This window comes from Halyomorpha halys, unplaced genomic scaffold (assembly GCF_000696795.3).
Source record: "Halyomorpha halys isolate HHAL.00 unplaced genomic scaffold, Hhal_1.1 Scaffold271.1, whole genome shotgun sequence".
Taxonomy (NCBI): domain Eukaryota; kingdom Metazoa; phylum Arthropoda; class Insecta; order Hemiptera; family Pentatomidae; genus Halyomorpha; species Halyomorpha halys.
This window is the reverse complement of record NW_027107763.1, coordinates 269,853-289,272: the sequence shown is the minus strand read 5'-3', so window position 1 is coordinate 289,272 and position 19,420 is coordinate 269,853. Positions and strand designations below refer to the sequence as shown.

The window sequence follows — 19,420 nt, the reverse complement described above, 5'->3', positions numbered from 1 at the left end:
TTTTAATTTATTTACTACATCTTAACATTTATTTATATACAATTTTAAAATCTCATTTGTCAAAATTTTTTTCTTAACTGGAATCTAATTTTTCTATTAAAACTCTATTATTTAAATTAATATTCTTAAATCTATGATAATATTAATTTGCATGAATATTACAGAAATGGATCAGCAATGGTGGCATGCGGTGACTGCAACAAGCTTCTCTACCTTGATACATCTTCCTGGTCAAGTCAGAATGTCTATGTTTTACCACATAATTATGCTAAATTGAAATACATTGAATTTATATCTCATCCTAATGATATGGGTGAAAGCAGTGTAAGTTTTATTTTTTATTATTTACTTGGGTCCGTGTGTTGTGTGTTTAAGAATTCTAGTAGATCATAGAAGAACTAGCAGATGTCAAATATATTTAATGTAAATAGCATTTATTCTGGTTTAATAGTCTTTATTTTGGGGCTCACAGTCTTCTAAGAATAATAGAAATGGACTCATACTTTGATAGCAACACTTATCTGGTTGAATTTAATACACAGTGAAATTATTGCATTTTGATGTTTAATGACATTATACAATAAAAGCAAAAATAAGTAAATACAAATATTAAGGGTTAGAAGAGTGCCTGGGAACCCCAAAAATGAATAGTTTTAAACAATTCATTAATCTCTTTGGCTTTATCTCATGCTCACCACATAGTTTTCCATATACCGAGCATTTACAGTCAGATTGGGGGTAAACAAGGGAGGATATCGATTATATGGTTATTTCAAACAAAGTAATGATTGATGGTTACTCGGAGGTTTTCAGACGCCACTGGTAGATTTTTAGAATATATATATGTGTGTGTTGTTTTTTTTACGAGGGTCAGTGGAAATCTTCAAAAGACATGGATACCTGTATGGATACCTAACATGGATGGCCCTTACCTATCCGTGTGTGAGATTTTTACCCACTAATACCTCTGCCCTCCACCTGTTCCTTCCTTTCCACGAGAACGCCTCTAGGCATTACTTTATGGAGGAAAATGGCTGAGTGCAGCCTCGTTTTCATCGCATAGTTTTCACTTTTCCATGCTAGTCACATCTTCTAGCCCTCTCTTCCTCTCTCAATCTCTTTAGGACGACTGTGGTGAATCTCTTCACTGGGTCCCAATGCTGGCCTGATTGCAGTGGCTTACTATATTATCTGGTGTGGTAGTTCTTCCACACACCCTCCCTAATTCGCTTCTTTCTTCAGCAAATGATGCTCCACTATTTCATCTGACTGCATGACAGTCTGACATTCAGGCCATTCTGCAGTGTTGTCCAGTATGAATCGGTACTGGTAAGCTCTAAAGCATCCATGTCCGGTCAACAGCTGGGTCACATAAAAATATACCTCCCCATGTCGGCGACCATAACCAACATCAGGTATTAGCCTGCGAAAATTAAACCGAAGACGTGCATCAATCATGACTCCTAAGTGTTTTAGGCAAGACTGTGAACGAATTTCTTGCCTACCCACCGTGACAGTGATGAACTCCATTTGCTTCCTGCTAGTGACTAGGAGAACCTCGGTTTTGTAATCAGCTAGCTGTAGGCCTACCGAAGACAGCCAGCCTGCCTCGAACCATAGCTACAGCCTGATTGGCTATGAGGGTTACTTCTTCCAAGTTCTTCACCGCCACTACCATTGCAACATCATCTGCGAATCCTACAAATGTGGCTTCCTCCAGGCATTGTCAACTTGAAAATTCTGTCGTACATGACGTTCCACAGAAGAGGGCCTAGTACGGAACCCTGTGGGACACCACCAGTCACCTTGTATCTCCTTTGGCCATTGTCTGAGAGAAAAAACAATTCTATCTCTAAAGTAGTCTGTAAAACTTCTCATGATGAGATAGACTGGCACCGCCATAGTCTGTAGGGCATTTACTGTACAGGTTCATCTTGCAGTGTTGGAATGGGTAAATGCCTTACCCATAGTATCCAATAAACAAATTGGTCGATAGGTTGATGGTTCTTCCAGTCTTCCCTTACCCTTTGGAATAAGTACACGGCTGTCCCTTCTAAGGTTTTGGAATCGAGCCTTCACGAATATAGGAATTGAAGAGATCAATGAAAAGATCCGTTTCCTGAGAGCCACCTTCAGAGCCACATTTGGAATTCCGTCCAATCCTGGTGCCCTGCCATGTTGTAGATCTGAGGCAATGTCCTTTATCTCTTCCTGCGTGATTTGTGGAAAATCCATTGTAAATATATTGTCTATCGCTTCGATAGTATTTGCCTGTTCCGGGAATAGTGTGCTCATAATATTGTCCACTGCATTCGATCTCGTGGAGAGCTGCTTTGTGCTGTGCCTTTACATAGTTTCTTAAGTGCTATTTTGTAAGGCCTACCCCATGGGTCTGCATCCACCTCATCACAGAGTTCCAGCACTGTTGTTTGCTTTCTTTAATGGCTTGTCAGAGGCTCCTTCTAGCTCTCTTGAACTCTTCCTGAAGCACAGAAAACTCCGGAATACGTCTCGCTCGCTGGTAACGTCTCCTTGTTTGGTTGCAAAACCAGCGAAGATTAGCAATAGTATCCATCCACCAGTACACTGAGGAATGATGTTTGCCAAGCTTTGAACGGATCATAGCTGCATCACAAGCCCCAGATATAAAAGAGGTCAATATACACGCCTTTTCCTCGGCTGACCCTTTCAAGTCACATCCATCCTCTAGCATTAAAGTGAATGAAGCATCATCAAAAGTTTTCGCATTCCAGCCATTGGTTCTCCATCAAAAACTCTTCTTTTTTGTCGGTGTATCCAGCGTAATAAATATAGCCTGGTGACCACTGTTTGTATGAAATCCACAAACCTTTCAAGTAGCAATCCGTTGCATGCGACCACTGACAAACATCAAATCGATGATAGATGATCTTCCTGCTCTAGTGAACGTCTGGTTTATTCCAGTGTTCATAAAGATCATATCACTTAGTTGTACAAAAGCTTCCAGAAGAACTTCACCACGTTGATTTGTTATCAATTGTTGATCCTGAGTAGCTTCGCAATGGTTCAAATTCAACTGGAGTATCCTCATCTACAATGTACTTGGATTTGCGTCATTGTTTTCAATGCTGAATGGAAAGCTGGACACTTACTACTTCCGCTGAGGTGGTCAGCATCTCTATTTCCTGTACATAATGCGCATTGAGGTTTCTGGTCTCAATCACTAGCTTTGTAACCTGTTTTACCAGTTTTGACATAAGGAGGTCCTATCTTTTCCAACACAATTCTGAGCTATGTGTCCATATTCCCAGTAGCGGAAACACTTTGGAACTCTGAGTCTTTCATGTATACGGCTAACAACCAGGCCTACTCGAACCTTTCCTTGAGCCATAACCTTCCTAGCCGTGCGTGCATGCGTGCGTGGTGGTAGCTCATTGGTAAGGCAACAAATTACTAACTCCAAGGACCCAGGTTCGAATCCAGCTGTGGCAGATAATTATTATCTGTTACCTGTAGCCGTTGAGTTAGCCCTCTGGGTTCAGGAGCCCTCCAGGGTCCGCCCAGCCTTATAAAGTGAGTACCCTTAATTAGGTAAAAATCTGATGGTCAAGTGTGATTCTGACCAAATCACTTCCTTGCACAACTGTTAGTCTAATAACAGTACTTCCTTAGAAAGTATTGAACCTCTGACCCTTCATGGGTTGTAGTGGTACAGATTTAATTTAATTTTATATACATATATATATTGTTTTTTTTTTCTGTACTATAGTCACATAAACAAAATATGAAACCTCATTTTAATTTGTTTAGATAGTTGCATTCTTAACCAACCACTCTGATGTTGTGTTATTTGACTTGAGGAGAGGTACTATTTTAACTGTTAGTACAGTGAATCATGATTATTGTGGTGAGAATTTTATGTTTTTATTAAAATTTGTAATTCATTTGTTCCTAATTATAATAATTTATTTACCTTCTCATTACAGCTAGTCTAGGAATAAGCATATCAAGCAAATATATAGTTTGTTTAATGAACACAGGGAGTATTTCCATTTTTTATAATGAATTATGGAATGATCAAGATCTTATTTGTTCAAATCAAAATATTTTAAAAGAGCCTTACGATAAAGTACATAACTCTTACACTAAGGTAATTAGCACACTTTCAATTTAATTTGAATAATTGTCCTTCATAATATGTATTCTTATAAGGAAAAAACTATGATCTATCTCTCTTGAAAACTTGAGTAATCTTTCCCCATTATTATTTCTTGTTCTTCAAGGACCATTTGTTTATATTGAACTGTAATAGTAATTATTTCCTTATTTTTTAATTGAATTTCAGAGAAATACTACTGTTTTTTTTTCAGTATTTAAAAATGAGGAATAAGGATATCCTCAATATAATAACCAATTTAGGCCAGTTCCCAAGTGATCTAAGACCTTTCTTGTGGAGAAGAATTTTATCATTACCCTTGAATACTACTGCTTACAGAGATATATGTAGAAAAGGACTTCATAGAGCCTTTTCAAATATTCTAGAAAATCCTGTTCTCCCTATAGACCTTCGTTTTCCAGTTTCAAGGTAGATATGTTCATAGATAAATCTTAGTTTTTCTAAGAATAAAAAATAGTGTAATGAGTAGTGAACAACAAAAATTGTATGTTCTCTATAATTTGAATATAATTAAGATATATCTCTGTTGACCTGGTATTACCAGAATACAGATTTAAGTATTTTATGAAAAAAACTATTGATTTTATAAATTCATCGACTTACTAAATTGAGTATTAATAACAGAATAAAAAGGTGACATTTCTGTAAGTTCCGGCTGCCATTTATTTTTAGAAATGGTATAGTGCATCATCAGTGTGTATCATCAGTGACTAAATTAAGGTCAATATGAGTTATTTTAATTTTTTAGTTAAATTAAAATGGTTTATTAAATTTCAGGCTGGTTTCCAACTTAGTCTTCTGGTGTCCTTTATTACAATATATAAATTGTCTTCCACTAATGATTTTAAGATTTTCTAAATTGTTCAAGTCTTCGCCAATGGTGGCATTTGAAGTTGTGGCTACTATTTTAGGTAAAAATTCATTTCAGATCAAATATTAGTTTTTCTTATAATTAAATATAATTTTTCAATTGTTGAGGTTCATTATTGAGACTTGGAGTGGTGGATTGAAGTCATGTGAATGTCTAAAAAAGCTCTGTACCTTATGTATAATAGTATCATACCTATGTTTAAATTCATATAAAAATATAATGCACAATGTCTAGGATTCTATCATAGATAAAAAAATTAAACAAACACTTGAAGATATGGCATGAAATGAAAATGAGATGTTTAAAGACTAATCTAATACCCATTATAGTGTTTGTAAAAAACAGATGGTTTCTTCCTTTAATAATTTCTTCAAAAGAAAGGAATCTGACATTTAACATGTTCCAAACAAATACTATCATATGAAAAATTATGAATGCCTCTTCCAAATATCTAACAAAATCTAGGTTTTTGTTATTACTAAGTTGTGCTAAAGTAGTATTCTCTAGGATTCTAAAAAAAAAATCTTAAGTATCTATTTATTTTACTCTCTTTGATTAATTAACTCTTTTGTTTATTTAGAGCTGCGGTCGGAATTTCTTAGTTCATCACATTTATTCATTAAATTTCGTAATAAAATTGATAAGTTCATGTATGTTAAATCTAATATTTTCTGCATAATTTTGTTTTATTTTTTTCTATATGGTTTTTCCCCAACATATAGCAGTGATTGTAAAAATGTGTGAAACAATAAATTCCACTCAGTGGCACAAGTTATTAATTTTTTACATTGATTATTGATTATAATTATTACATCGATTTTTCATTTTTACATTGAACCATTATTGGTCTATTATTGTGACAGCATATAAATAAAATAGTTCTTGTAATATAATTTTGTTTTTCCAGTAAACTACTGCCAAAAGTGGTTCAGTGAATTTCCACTTGTATCACAAGATATCACAAATTATATAGAATATGTTGTAAAAAGATTTGACTTAGACCTTTGGAATCACTTCAACAAGATTGGTATACATAATATTGTCTACACATGCCCGATCATGCAAACATTATTTGCAGAGGTAAAGTTAAGAGTTAGCTAGTTAGTGTATTTGTTTGTAGGTGTTTTATCTTTCTTTGTAGTATGATACTGTAGAAGCCCTGTTACAAATACATCAATCTCTAATATACTATTAGGCTAGATACCAAACTGAAAAAGAATAAAATATAATGTTGAAACAACTCTTTTTCAATATATTTTATGGTTTATCCAGTTTCCATAATTTTCTCCTGAATAAATACCTATTAGGTGTTGTTAATTTATTTAAATTAAAATCCTAATTTAATAATTACTAAAAAATATATAAGCCATTATTATTAAATTAAAGTATAATATTAATTCTTTTGATACTACACTAGTCATAATTTCATTCTTTTAGCTGAAACTTACAGAGAAAGCAATTAAAAAAAAAAATGGTAGGGTCCGTGCATCTCTCAACTTTCACTTAACAAACTACTTTAAGATGAAATTAGTCTTGTATGTTTTAAAAATGTAAACTATTTCTTTATTATTCAGGATGAAAATATGTTTCATATATGGAAAATCTGACTATTGACATAACAACCATGGAAATTGGAAAATTCTTAATTATTGAAGTCTTTCATATTTTAAATATATCGATTGTTTATTACTAGCAACAATGATAGATGGTAATTTTTTTCAAATAAAAAAAATTAAAGATACTTAAAAATTCGTCATTTAAACCCTAAATTAAAAAAATAAATTTTTGGACTTGATTTTTTTAATACAAAATTTTTATAGCAGCAGAAAATTCTAGGGTTTCTCAGGATGGCAATAATGAATTCCAATTTTATACCTGCTAATAATAAAATAGTTTAATGAATGATAATGAAACTGTGTACATATGAATGCGATTGGGAGAGATTGATCTGTTTCGGCTTTTCCGATTCAAATTCTGGTCTTTATTTTTACTTTTTTCTCCTTTATTTATTCATCAAATTCTTTAATGTTTTGTATTTACCCATCGTTTATTATTGCAAACAATGAAAACTTGTTATTTATTTTAGATAAACAACATCAAAGGTACATTAGAGGGAGATTTTTTAAAAATCATCATGTAAGTCCTGTTCAACTATTTCAGTGAAAATAAAACCTAGCTAATATTAAAGACAATTTATTTTTACAATGACATACTGAGTTTAATCAAAATCGTTTGAGGCATTTTTAAGAAAATAAAAAAAAAAATGTGTAAAATCGATCACATAAAGTGGCGTTTCCTGTGGATCGATTTTAAAGGAAAATTTCTGGTTACATCCCAGGAACACATAGTCTAAATATGTAATTTCAGTTTCGTATAACATTTTGTTATTGAGTTAGGCTGTTCACACACACAAACAGATTATTTCTCAAAACTTGGTTATTTGGACACAGGGGATCTCAAAACGTGTGTTTCTATTGAAAACTCAAATTCTAAATTTTGCCCAATCGCAATATTTCTCCTTACTATACTATATATTCCAGATATGGATAAGTGAAAGTAAAAAGAAAGACCCCATACGGTCTCTGATATTAATTTAAAATATGAAGTCTTTCTATTAGCTATACTTATTTTGTAAAGTATATATCAGTGCAAATACATAATCTTCCCTTAGTTATCATCTGTTTTAATGAGAGCAGAAGGAATGAATTGAAAGCAGTATTATACCAAATACTAGACAGGATATTATTTATAAAAGATAAATTAGTCACTTAAAATTACCCTAACTCATCTAAACAAACTTCTTCTGGAATAATAAATAAAAATTTCTGAGAAGCTCATTTGAACAAAAAGTGGTTGAATCTTTTTTTTTATTGTATTAAACATGACAATTCGGCCAGCAGTTGAATTATCTTAAATTAATGTCAATCAAATTTTCTTTAAGAATCTGATAACAGAATAATGTATTCAGAGGCCCATCATCACATAAGCCAGTTTATATTATTAGAAAAACAAAATAACAAACAGTTGTCATGAAATCTAGTAGAGATGAAGGAGCTTTGCTGTTTAGATCATTGATCTCAAAGCCAATTAGAGTAAACAGTTCTATTTCAATTACACATTTGGAACTATATTAGAATTTAATGTTCGATATACTTCCACAAAAATATTCATAAAACCCATCCATTATTTATGATTTAAATAATCAATGAAATAATTGTACATTTATTTTTAATCATGCTTGATTTAATTTATGATTAGCTTGTTTATTCAGGTCCTGGTTGAAAATGATTGGTTAGCTCTATGGGATAATGTACTCATAAGTGAGACTGATTTTTTAACACTGGCTGTCGCCGCATTTTACATCGTAAACAAAAATCTGTTTCTTTCTTGTAAGTCAAAAGAAGAGTTTGAGGTAAGAATACAAAGAATTAAACATATTTGTATATCGGCCTTAATAAATACATCATATATACTTTAAAAAAATTTCTAAATCTTTTTTTATTTCAGATTTGCATTCACAGTCCTGTAAGCACTGACATTAGTACATTAATAAAAAAGACCAGAGAAATGGCAAGAATCTTGAAGCTTAAGTGTAATTTTCATGGCTTTGCACCCTTAATAAAGGGGAACAGCTATCAGATATTAACTGATTCTATGAAAATGAATGGAGTATGTTTTTAAATATTATACTATTAGAATAGGATAATTAGAGATATTTTATAAAAAACTGCCAAAATTTCTTTAATGGACATAATGAGGCTGGAAAGAGGTAGAGAGAAAAATGAAGTTAAGATAATCTTTTCATTATCAGTACTCTCTTCATAAGCTGAAGCCATGCAGTTTTTTTAAATTATAAAAACAAGTTTTAAGAGATAATACCATGAATACATTTCTGTTGCCGAGTGAGTTAAAGTGCCAACTTTGACTGGCTCATGGCTGCTGTGGCACCGGTTTTTTGAATCAATGAGGGTTTACTTTCTATTCCTTGGATAGTGTTATTCTTAATAAACAGATCTATTTATGGTTAGAGGCTTCCCATCTCCTTAAGTGTGTTTAATATTTTATTGAATAAATTGATCAGTTCCTTAAGCGTTAACAAAAGTTATACATCCCCTTCTAATGAATAAGTGATTAAAATCAAAATGTTCAAGACTGTATCCCTACATTGATAATTTGTTAAAAAAAAAAAAAATGTAATTGATATAAAACCTATATCAGGCCCACGAGCCCAGTTTGGAAATAAATATATATAACAGAGAAGAAATGTGTTTCACTCTGTCCCTTTTCTTAATTCAGTTATTGAGAAATAAGCTCTCCCCTCTCCCCATGAATTCCTCTTCTCACAGTCATACATTTCTTTTGTATTAACACACCATTCAATACATACCAACACCCCTGTGTACTTCACATGATTAGGTATAGTTGACAATGATTTTTTTTTATGAGTTAAACAATAATTAATGACTAAGCTCTAAACATACTGAAACCAGTGATTTAACTAGCCAAGCAACTTAGTTACTCCATTTCCAGTTTCATATTAATTTTATATATCTACTAGAGGCTTTGAAGGTCTGACATATTGGATGGAGGGTCTATGACTGCCCTGTTTGGTGTGGTCTGGTTGCATTATCCACCTAGTTCTGTATACATTTATTCTGTAATGGTCCTGCAAAATAATCTTTACACTTCCACTTTGGTTAAGACAAGACACATACCTCTAGTGGATTATTTGGGATTGGCAAAAAGGAAGAGTAGGGTCACAAGTTCTCATCACTTTTATAACAGAATTAATCTACTTTCTTATAAAAATACTTCTTGAATTTGAAACCAAATTAAAAAATATATATTTTCAGGAGCTAACTGTAGAAACCATTTCAAATTCAGAAAATGTATCAATAACAAGAAAAATAATGGAAATACATGATACATCAGAAGAAGAGTGGCCTAATTCAACAAATGTTTCATATAGGATGAATGATTGTACCAATAAGTAACTGGAATGTTTCAAGTTTGGTGTCATCACCTTGTAAGATTTTAAAGAATTATATATTTTATACTGTTTAAATTGTTTGTTTTTTTTAGGGACTAATTATCACAGAAAATTTACATTAATTTTGTTTAATAAGTTACAAAAGTATTCATTATTGAAGGATCAGCTTGACAGAATGTCTGATTGTTTTTATAATATCAGTAATACTTTAGCTTAAGTAATATTAATTACTATACTATATTTCCCTATTTAGAAAACATTTTCTCAAAGTTTATTTATTTTTTTCATTTTGATATTTTAAACCTTGAGAATTTGTAAAAATAGATTGGTTTATTCATAATTTTCTTGTTATTATGGAAATAAATGTCTTGAGGTCTGGATGTTCTGTTTAGTTCAGAACTGTTTCTTTTGTTTTTTATATACTTAGGAGCTTTACACACAAAGATCTATTTAATACTTAGTTGAAGACCTAATACTACTTTGTATGGACTGAATGAATATACTTACTAGAATAGGTGAATGAATACACTTAAAATTGAAAGGTTGTTATGACATTATCCTCAGTTGTTTTGTGTTAGCTAATCTACTTCTTTCATAACATGAAAAATCAAATATTGAAAAATAGATAAAGTTGATACTAATTAGGTTCAATGTTCAAGTTTATAAATTACTGTGCAATTTCATTTTCTTTATCATTATTTGAACAACCTGTGTTTAAATTTGTAAAAGTTAATGGAGATCAGTAGCTTTGACAGAAACAAAAGTCAATTTAAAGATGATGTTTAGGCTCAACTATAAGGATGTATTAAATATGTGCAAACTGGTGAAAATAAATTGCAGGAAAATAACGAAAATTGAATTTTGAATAATTTTATCGGTGTGTATATCTTTTAGATATATTTGTGATAGTATTAACACTGTAGAAATGAACATGACCCTCACAGTTGAGCCAACATGCCAGCATTAAATAAACAATAAACAAATTTATTGTTCTTTTTAAAGTTGCAGTTGATACCCAAGATAATATGTAATCTTTAACATAATGTTTCTTATTTGCTTATAAAACCTTGCTTGCTTAATATTTTGTTTCTTCTAGATTACCATAAAAAGTATGCTGTGTCCAAACTGATTTCTCTTTTGGTGCAAATAAAGTTTAATTCACATAAAAAATTCATATTATGCTTGTTGGGGATAGATCGAGTGGGATAAAACACATTTCTTCCTATTGTTTTAAATGTTTACTCCAAATTTTGATGAAAATTGTAAATCCCCCATCAGGGTACACAAGCAACTGTAGTTGATTAGGAACTAGGGTTAGGCAACATTGAACTACTATACTATTACTTTGTGCTGCAACAATATAGATCCTTTTCTTTGATTTTTGGTTTGGCCTGATAAAGACCTTGCATTTGGGTTCATAGATTAGGAAAATTAAATTCATAGTGATATGTATGTTTTTTCTTTAAGTATGACTTAAGATATTACAGAGGTACTCAATATATATCCGTATTAATTTCTCCAGGCACTAAAATGTTCATTCTTCTAGTAATAGTTTGAAACCACTGGACTGATTTCTACAAATCTTGTTACATATTTTTCTTATTGATCATCTATAAATAATTAATGGATAAAAAAACTTCCTGCTTAGATGATCAAGATGGACATTGTTATATTTCTCTCATCAGCCAAATAAAATGAACCAAATCTCTAAACCATATTCGCCTTCTTTTTTTTCTCAGATTAGCTAGTACATATTGTCTAGCATCTGTTGGTTCAGGTCCCAAATACTCTTGATACTTAGCCTTAAGAACCTCTTGGAATATAAAAGTATTTTAGTGTTGTTTTTACCTCTTATTAGGCTATAAGTAATTAAAATAAAAAGAAAATAAGGATGAATAATATATTGGTACAAAAATCTTGTAAGAAAACATATTAATTGAAAGAAAAATGTTAAAATGGGATAATTAAAATGTTATTAATGTTACAATCATTTGAACTGATATTTTTCTTTTAATTGATGAACATTTTAATCAGAATAAAACTTAAGTGTTTGGTATAAAGATCAATTTAGACTTATAAATTTATTTGGAATAACTATCATATGCAACATTTGATAAACTATATATCAGAAATTTATGGCTGTACAAAAGTATAATTGTCATTTACCAAATCTTCCTTGAAATATCCATATATCTAGGTGGACATCAAGTAAAAAATATATATACAATATTTAAAATTCAAAAATTGGAAGACATCATAACACTATATTATCATTCATTCAGCACAGTCTATATAGTTTGAATATACAATATAATTAAAAATATATGATTATATTCTAAAATAGTTCACTAAAGACAACTATTGTGTCTTCAGAGTTAATGTTCAGTCCTTATTCTCTTCTGACTTAGTAATATCATACATAAGTGGCATCATAGCAGACTTCAATGAATAAAACAACTTAGGATTTAACATTTCTTGTTTGGATAACAGCTGTTTTATTCTTATTCTCTCCTGAAAACAACGAATAGATAAAATAGAAATATTAAAACAAAAAAAAAAATGTTGGCTATTGACTTAAAATATATTAATTGTACATATTAAATGAGATTGAGAAGAAATCTTAATAAAGATTTTTGTTTTTCATTTCAAATGTTAGAGGGATCATTTTCCATTTAGGAAAGCTGGTAGTGAGTCTTCTAACAGAAGTAAACAGTAAAGAATAATAAAAATCGCATTTTTAAATTTATATTTACTTTTTGAATAGGCTTAATGACATAATCATAAATTTACCTTTGGTTAGTAGTAGTTAATTTTTATTAATACACTATTCCTAACCCTATATAAAAAACTGGCTAGTTTGACATAAAATAAGTAATACATAAGAATTATTTCTACAAAAAAAGGAGAAGTATCTGAAGCCTTTAAAGTCAGAACAGGTTTGGGAAAGAGAGATGAACTCTCACCAATGCTGTTCAACTTAGCTCTAGAAAAAGTGATTAAAAGAACATCTCACAATACTAGTAGGGTGCACGTCAGAATGAAACATAAAATCCTAGCATATGCAAACGACATTGCAGTCCTTGGAAGTAACTAAGATGGCATAGAAATACTTGCAAAAACTCTAATTAGAGAAGTAAAGGAAATTGGCTTGCAATTATATGATTATTAAACAAAGTATATGATTATAAATTGAAAAATCCTCCCTAACGACATGGTCTGCGTGAATGGAAAATCGTTTTCAAAAGTAGACACTTTCAAATACCTTGGCTCCACAATAATCTCAATAGATGATCAACTGACTAATATAGATCAGCATATAACAAGCACAAACAGAGCCTTCATTTCTCTGTCAAGAAAACCAGGCCAAAAACCAGATGGATTGACAGAATCTACAAAGATGTGAAAGAGCTGCATACAGCAATCTGGAAATCAGTAGCGGTTCGGGCAGCCAGATATTTCCTAGGCATCTAGAGCCAATAGAAAAATATATATATATATTCATCTCGGTAATATGTGGGTAACTCAACTTATAAGAAAAATGAGGTTAGTTCTTTATTGGATTGAAAACATTGTGTAACACTAGAAAGCTAAGAGAAAAAAAGGTGTTGGAGAGATATTGCAGAAATTAGATGTTTCACAATATCATGTTACTTAAATAACCATTTTCAAAAATTCATGAAATTTATCAGTTAAACAGATAGAATTTTTAACTTGATCATTTATTCACTAGGGATCCAAATGTGCTACACCATGTACATCACATGTTATCTTTCAAAAACATTTAGAACTTCGAATGAGCTAGTTAGGATATAAACGCTCATTGTACAGTTAGTGTAATATAAGGAATATCATGGAAATAGTCAATATTTTATGAATGAACAGAAGTTAAAACAAACAAAAAGTTTACCTGAGATGTTTCGAAAGAAAGTGAGTTCCGTTTGGGCAAATTGATATTTTCAGCAAATCTGCTCAAAATTTTTTCTCGAACAAAAATAAATGGTCGAATCACTCTTATATCTTCATCTCTGTAACAGTAGATAAACTATTGAAATTTAAAGTAATATTATTATAAATACTGAGGAGATAAAGTTGTTTGTGCACATATTTTTTAAGATTTTATTGACATAGAGAGTTAAAAATATTCAGCAATTAATAATGATTAATCATAAATATTATAAAATTCTAAGTAATGTATTATGAGCATTTGTTATAAACCTTCCTTGAAAACCACATTGAAACATATTCCATAAACCACCAATAATAGGGGTGGGGTGGCACAGAGGTAAGAAGCTTTACTACTAACTCCAAGGACCCAGATTCACAGATGATTATTTATTCGTTATTGTAGCTGTGAGTCAATCCTGTGGGCTCGAGAGCCATTCTGGGGTCCGCCCAGCCTCATAAAGTGGGTATTCTTAATTGGGAAAAAATCTGGAAAAAATCTTTTGAAAAAATCACCTTCTTGTTTTAATAACAGTACTTCCTTACTAAAAACTGTATCCCTGACCCTTCATGGGTTGTAGTGGTTCATATTATTATTTATTTATAATTACAACCAATAATATTGAATGAATGAATGAAAAAGTAATTTTATTCTGGGACATATGTCCCCTAAGAATAAATACATGGTTCATATATTAAGATTTTTATCTGGCAAACATTTACCAATTTTCAGATAGTAAAATGAAATTACATTGGTGTATTGGCTTTATTACTGTTTATAATGTTAATCGATATATGCCTATTTATTTGATTACAATGATGTGGAGGTTTGGTTATACAATAAGTGGAGGAACAGGTTTTGTTTAAAGGAAAGAATGGATAAGGACTGGTGAATGGAAATGGGAAGAGAATCCCAGAAGGAGGTTGCACGTATGACGAAGGATTTGCTAAAGAAGGCGGTTCTATAGGAGGGCATGTATAAATCAATCGGTTGGGATCTGGTGTTTAATGAGTGGATGGATGAACGAAGAGTGAGGAGATCTACGATATAGGTAGGTTTTTGATTTTAAGAACTTGGAATAGGAAAACACCAAGCAGGTATTGCTTCAGGAGGTTGGATAGAGCCACTTCAACTCGGTATAGCAGCAGGAGACTTGAGAGCACCTTGGGAACCCAAAGATAAATCTTACAAAGCAATTCATGAGTCTCTTCAATCTCAACTCTAGTCCTGCAGATAGCCCTCCATACACCAAGGATCTGTAGTCAAAGTGGGGGAAGATGAGAGAGGATACTATGAGCAGACGAGTGTTCTGAGGAATGGAGTTACGGAATCTTAGGAATTGTTTGAGTACAGTTATGGATTTGCGTGTGATTTGGGAAATGTGGTTATTCCAGGAAAGGTGTTGGTCAAAGGTGACACCAGGGTTTTTTATTGTAGGATAGAAGTGAATCGGTTGGTTGTTAAGGAAGAGTAGAGGACAGTAAGGGAGGGAATGAAGGAGGCGCTTGGAACCAATAAGAATGGCCTTGGTTTTTTCAGCATTCAGCTTCAAATCGTTGTTAAACGCCCATGTGTTAATGCTGTCAATATCTTCTTGTATCTTTTGGACGGCCTTGAGCATCTCGGAGGGATGGAAGGACAGATAGATTTGGAGATCGTCTGCATATAGGTGGTATTGTGCATGGTTAATGGAATTAGGAAGATCGTTGATATAAATGGATAAAAGGGTCGCTGAAAGTGAGGATTCCTGTGGATCACCTCGTGTCAGAAGAAGAGGAGAGGAAAGAGGTTTATTCGGAATGATGACTGTTTGGTAACGATGGGACAGGAAGGAGAGGAACTACTTTAGGACACTATTTGACATGGAAAGGTTTTAAAGTTTATTGAGGAGGATCTAATGATTAACTGTGTCAAATACCTTCGAAAAATCAAAAAGAACTAAAATTGATATATGGTGATTATCTATAGCGGATTGGAGGTCTTGGGAAATTTTCAATAAAGCGGATTGTGTAGAATGTTGAGAGCGAAAACCAGATTGGAAAGGATTAAGGAGAGCTTTTTGCTCAAGAAAATTATTAAGTTGGGAGTGAACTAATCTTTCTAGTGCCTTGGCCAAATTGGATAAAATGGATATTGGCCGAAAATCGGAAACTAAGGAGAAGATACTTTGTTCAATGCTTGGATAAGGACTTTCTTCCAGGCTTTGGGAAAAACGGAATTTTGAAGGGAGAAGTCATAATAATATTATGACTGGACTTAATTTTAAAGAAAAAATTCTCTATGATCATTTGAGATTTCTATTATTTTCTTGAGAAATGGGGAAATCATCAATTCTTAAAACTTTCTGGAACCTTATCTGAATCCTAAGATTAAATGTCATCCAAAAATTTCCAATATATATGTATATTTTTTTTATGGGTCTCGAGGATCAGTCAATAATACAACTTTGTTTTGGTGACATTTCACAACTTTATTGTTTGTATAGTCATGCCCTAGAATGAGAAAATCACAGTTTTTTAGAAAATACATTCACTTCAAATAATTGCCACAAAACTACGAGTACATAGTGCGATCTCTGTCTAATAAATATTACTATTAAAATATGGTTTAATACAAACATTACTTATGATTCTCAACTGCAGAGTGTCAACTAAATCAGTTTTGAAATGAAGGTAAGATTTGTTTAAGTTTCTCCACATGCAACAGGGGATTTTTTTTTGTTTGTTTATTTCTCAGCAGGTAGTCAGTTTGTTGTTTATATTTTGTTTGTTTCTATTTAATGTTGATAATTGTGTCTTTATGTATTTATTAGGTTAGAATAACATACATTTAAATTTTGTACATCTGATTTTTTATTGATGACTTGATTCTTATGTTTTTCTATTGTGATAATTTCTTTCAAATTTCCCTTGAAGTTGTTTTGTGTATGATTTTTGGTGTATCAAATTTTAATTTATGTCCTGTTTGTCTAAACTGTGTAGTGAGAGCTATTTGATCAGGTTTGTTGGGGTTGTTTGGACCAGACGCAAAAATTAACATCCCCTAAATGCCAAAAAACAATAGAAAACAAAGTTGTAGATCTCCTATTAAATGGGTACCCACATAAACTAGTCTGTCAATTACTAAAGCAAACACAAACATTGACACAACCACAACTCCATGAAACCTACAGCAAAGGATACAACACAATCCCTTAGCAGTATCCCTTATGGTAGTATCATACTGTAAAACGCACTGCAGTTGAGAATTGTAAGTAATGTTTGTATTAAACCAATTTTATTGTAATATTTATTATTTATTAACATCGCCAAAACAAAGTTGTATTATTGACTGATCCTCGAGACCCACCAAAAAATATATACCTACAACAGTCGAGGAAAAAAATGATCTATATGTATATATATTAAGTTATGGCCTGAGTGAAATGTCAGCTAACAAAGGCCATCAGGTGATCGACTAGATCAGCTGATCGAGATGTAGAGGTACTGAACCAAATAAAGTTAGTCTTGTTTATACATTGAGAGAGTATTCTTCCGACATCCTTTTCCTTTTGATTCAACCTCTGAGGCCTCAGATGTGTCGGTGTTCTCACTTGCAGATCAATCTGACCTCCTCCTCACATGTGGGGTATTCACCTCCATCGGTTCTACCTGGTTCGATTTTTATCGTTGAAACATATATGGACATTGTCTCGCTATATGTCCCTCTATTCCACATTCAAAACATTGGGTACAGGAGCACTGAGCCATCAAGTGCCCTATCTTTCCGCACCCATGGCATTTTCGGTCCTTACAGCGTCCGCTGCTTCTTGGTTTTATTTGGCCCATTCTTCTCTCGTGTTTTTTATCCTCTCTTTAGCACTTTCCTGGTGCTCTCTTCTTCTCCAAGGAACTGAATTATTTCTTGGGCAATTGTAACTAACTTTTGTCCAGCTGGTTTCTTCTATGTCCATTCTTGATTCTTCTTCTCTAGCGCTTGTTTCTATGAGGTCTTGAGCAATTTACACAAACAAGCGCTCTTTTGGAAATCCTTCCTTCTTCCCCAGCTTTCTTGCCAACTGAATCTTTAGTACCATGGATAGAAATTGCATCCGACCTTGTACCTGGACTGTTTCCATCATCTCGCTGAGTTTATCTTGAATTCTGTTAAATCATGCCAGGAGTTTTGCGGCGTATTGCCCACTAGACTGTCTTGGTTTTTTTCCTCTCCCTGATCATCATAAATATGTCTTCCTCTGGGGCCCATCATCCTCCTCCGAATGCCTTCTTCAGCCTATCCTTAACTATGGGCCATGGTGTTTCTTCATCAGCCTGAATTTGGTTTAAAATACTTCTCTTTATTCTGCATACCAATCCTGTCTTCAGTGAGTCAACATCTCCTTTATTTAGTAGCTCTTCCGCTACCATAGTTTCTATTCTTGATATAAGTCGGTTTCCTCCTTTGAGAAAATGGTTCAACTCACCAATTTCTCCAGTAAACCTTTCTAAATCTGAAATGGCATTTCGCAGGTCCTGTGAGGTCGCTGTTCGAATTTTCACCCATTCGATAGCATTTATTTACTCTGCAGTCAATGTCACCCTTGAATACTTATTTGAAATTACTATGTTTAGCAAATATGACAGAGAGAGAAAAAAATATTTTTTTTTTTAATTTAAAAAATAACTTTCAACCTATTCACTCGTCCCGGGTTTCGGCACCAGTTACGTGTTGGCGTAGAAAAACTAATAAAAAGGAAAAGGATGTCGGAAGAATACTCTCTCAATGTGTAAACAAGACTAACTTTATTTGGTTCAGCCTCTCTTATATATACTCAGGTCGTAACTTATATATATATATATATATATATATATATTCATATATAAGATGAAGATTACAATAAGGCTCAATGAAGGACTAATAATATCAATCATGAAAAATCTTACAAGGTGAAGTAATTTGGATATACTTAACAAAAAATAATATACTTACTGTACTTTGAAATTAGCTTTCATTGTCCTTAGATATCCCTTGTAAAAAACTGACATCAGAAAGTGCTCTGCTAAATCATCTAGATGATTTCCCAAAGCTAATACGTTGAAATTATTTGATTTTGCTAATTCACAAAGTTGCTTATTTTTTAATGAATTTGACAAATGCGTTCCAGATCTTTTTACTTTTGAAGAATTATCATCTGCAGCACCTGAAACATTAGTTAGTTCCTAATCATAAAGAAGATGTTTGGGAGTGTGAAGAAAGAATTTACAGCTAGTACAATAGTGCTATAAGACTAAGTATAACAATATACAAACATAAAAGAAGAATGAATATAACTAATAGGCATTACATGGACGAACATGAAACAACAAAATAGTACATATTGAGATATATAAAAATTGATGCAAAAAACAGCTAAACAAAATATCAAGAAGCTTTTTGATGCTGTTCTACAAGCAGTAGTAGTCAAAATGCCCTGTTTCAGTA

At 32.3% G+C, this 19,420-nt stretch overlaps 2 protein-coding genes across 4 annotated transcripts in view; one reads left to right on the top strand and one right to left on the bottom strand.

Annotated features, from left to right (window-relative positions):
* Window positions 1-19,420, top strand: part of LOC106680634 (TBC1 domain family member 31-like) — a 40,940-nt gene that overhangs the window by 6,643 nt on the left and 14,877 nt on the right. For 2 of the 3 annotated variants that reach the window (XM_067046078.1, XM_024360500.2), the window contains exons 6-14: window positions 165-324; window positions 3,790-3,886; window positions 3,966-4,129; window positions 4,350-4,564; window positions 4,934-5,067; window positions 5,935-6,107; window positions 8,299-8,439; window positions 8,535-8,696; window positions 9,881-10,053. In XM_067046078.1, coding sequence (XP_066902179.1) covers window positions 178-324; window positions 3,790-3,886; window positions 3,966-4,129; window positions 4,350-4,564; window positions 4,934-5,067; window positions 5,935-6,107; window positions 8,299-8,439; window positions 8,535-8,696; window positions 9,881-10,021 — 1,374 coding nt within the window. In that variant the 5' untranslated portion in view covers window positions 165-177 and the 3' untranslated portion in view covers window positions 10,022-10,053. Of the gene's footprint in view, window positions 1-164; window positions 325-3,789; window positions 3,887-3,965; window positions 4,130-4,349; window positions 4,565-4,933; window positions 5,068-5,934; window positions 6,108-8,298; window positions 8,440-8,534; window positions 8,697-9,880; window positions 10,054-19,103; window positions 19,340-19,420 lie in introns of those variants that run through there. The other variant, XM_067046077.1, reaches the window with a different exon arrangement.
* LOC106680633 (uncharacterized) overlaps window positions 11,904-19,420 on the bottom strand; it is a 160,192-nt gene continuing 152,675 nt past the window's right edge. The window contains exons 16-18 of the mRNA XM_014420493.2: window positions 18,929-19,139; window positions 13,925-14,042; window positions 11,904-12,528 (exon numbers count right to left, since the gene is read on the bottom strand). Coding sequence (XP_014275979.1) covers window positions 12,400-12,528; window positions 13,925-14,042; window positions 18,929-19,139 — 458 coding nt within the window. The 3' untranslated portion in view covers window positions 11,904-12,399. The remainder of the gene's footprint in view (window positions 12,529-13,924; window positions 14,043-18,928; window positions 19,140-19,420) is intronic.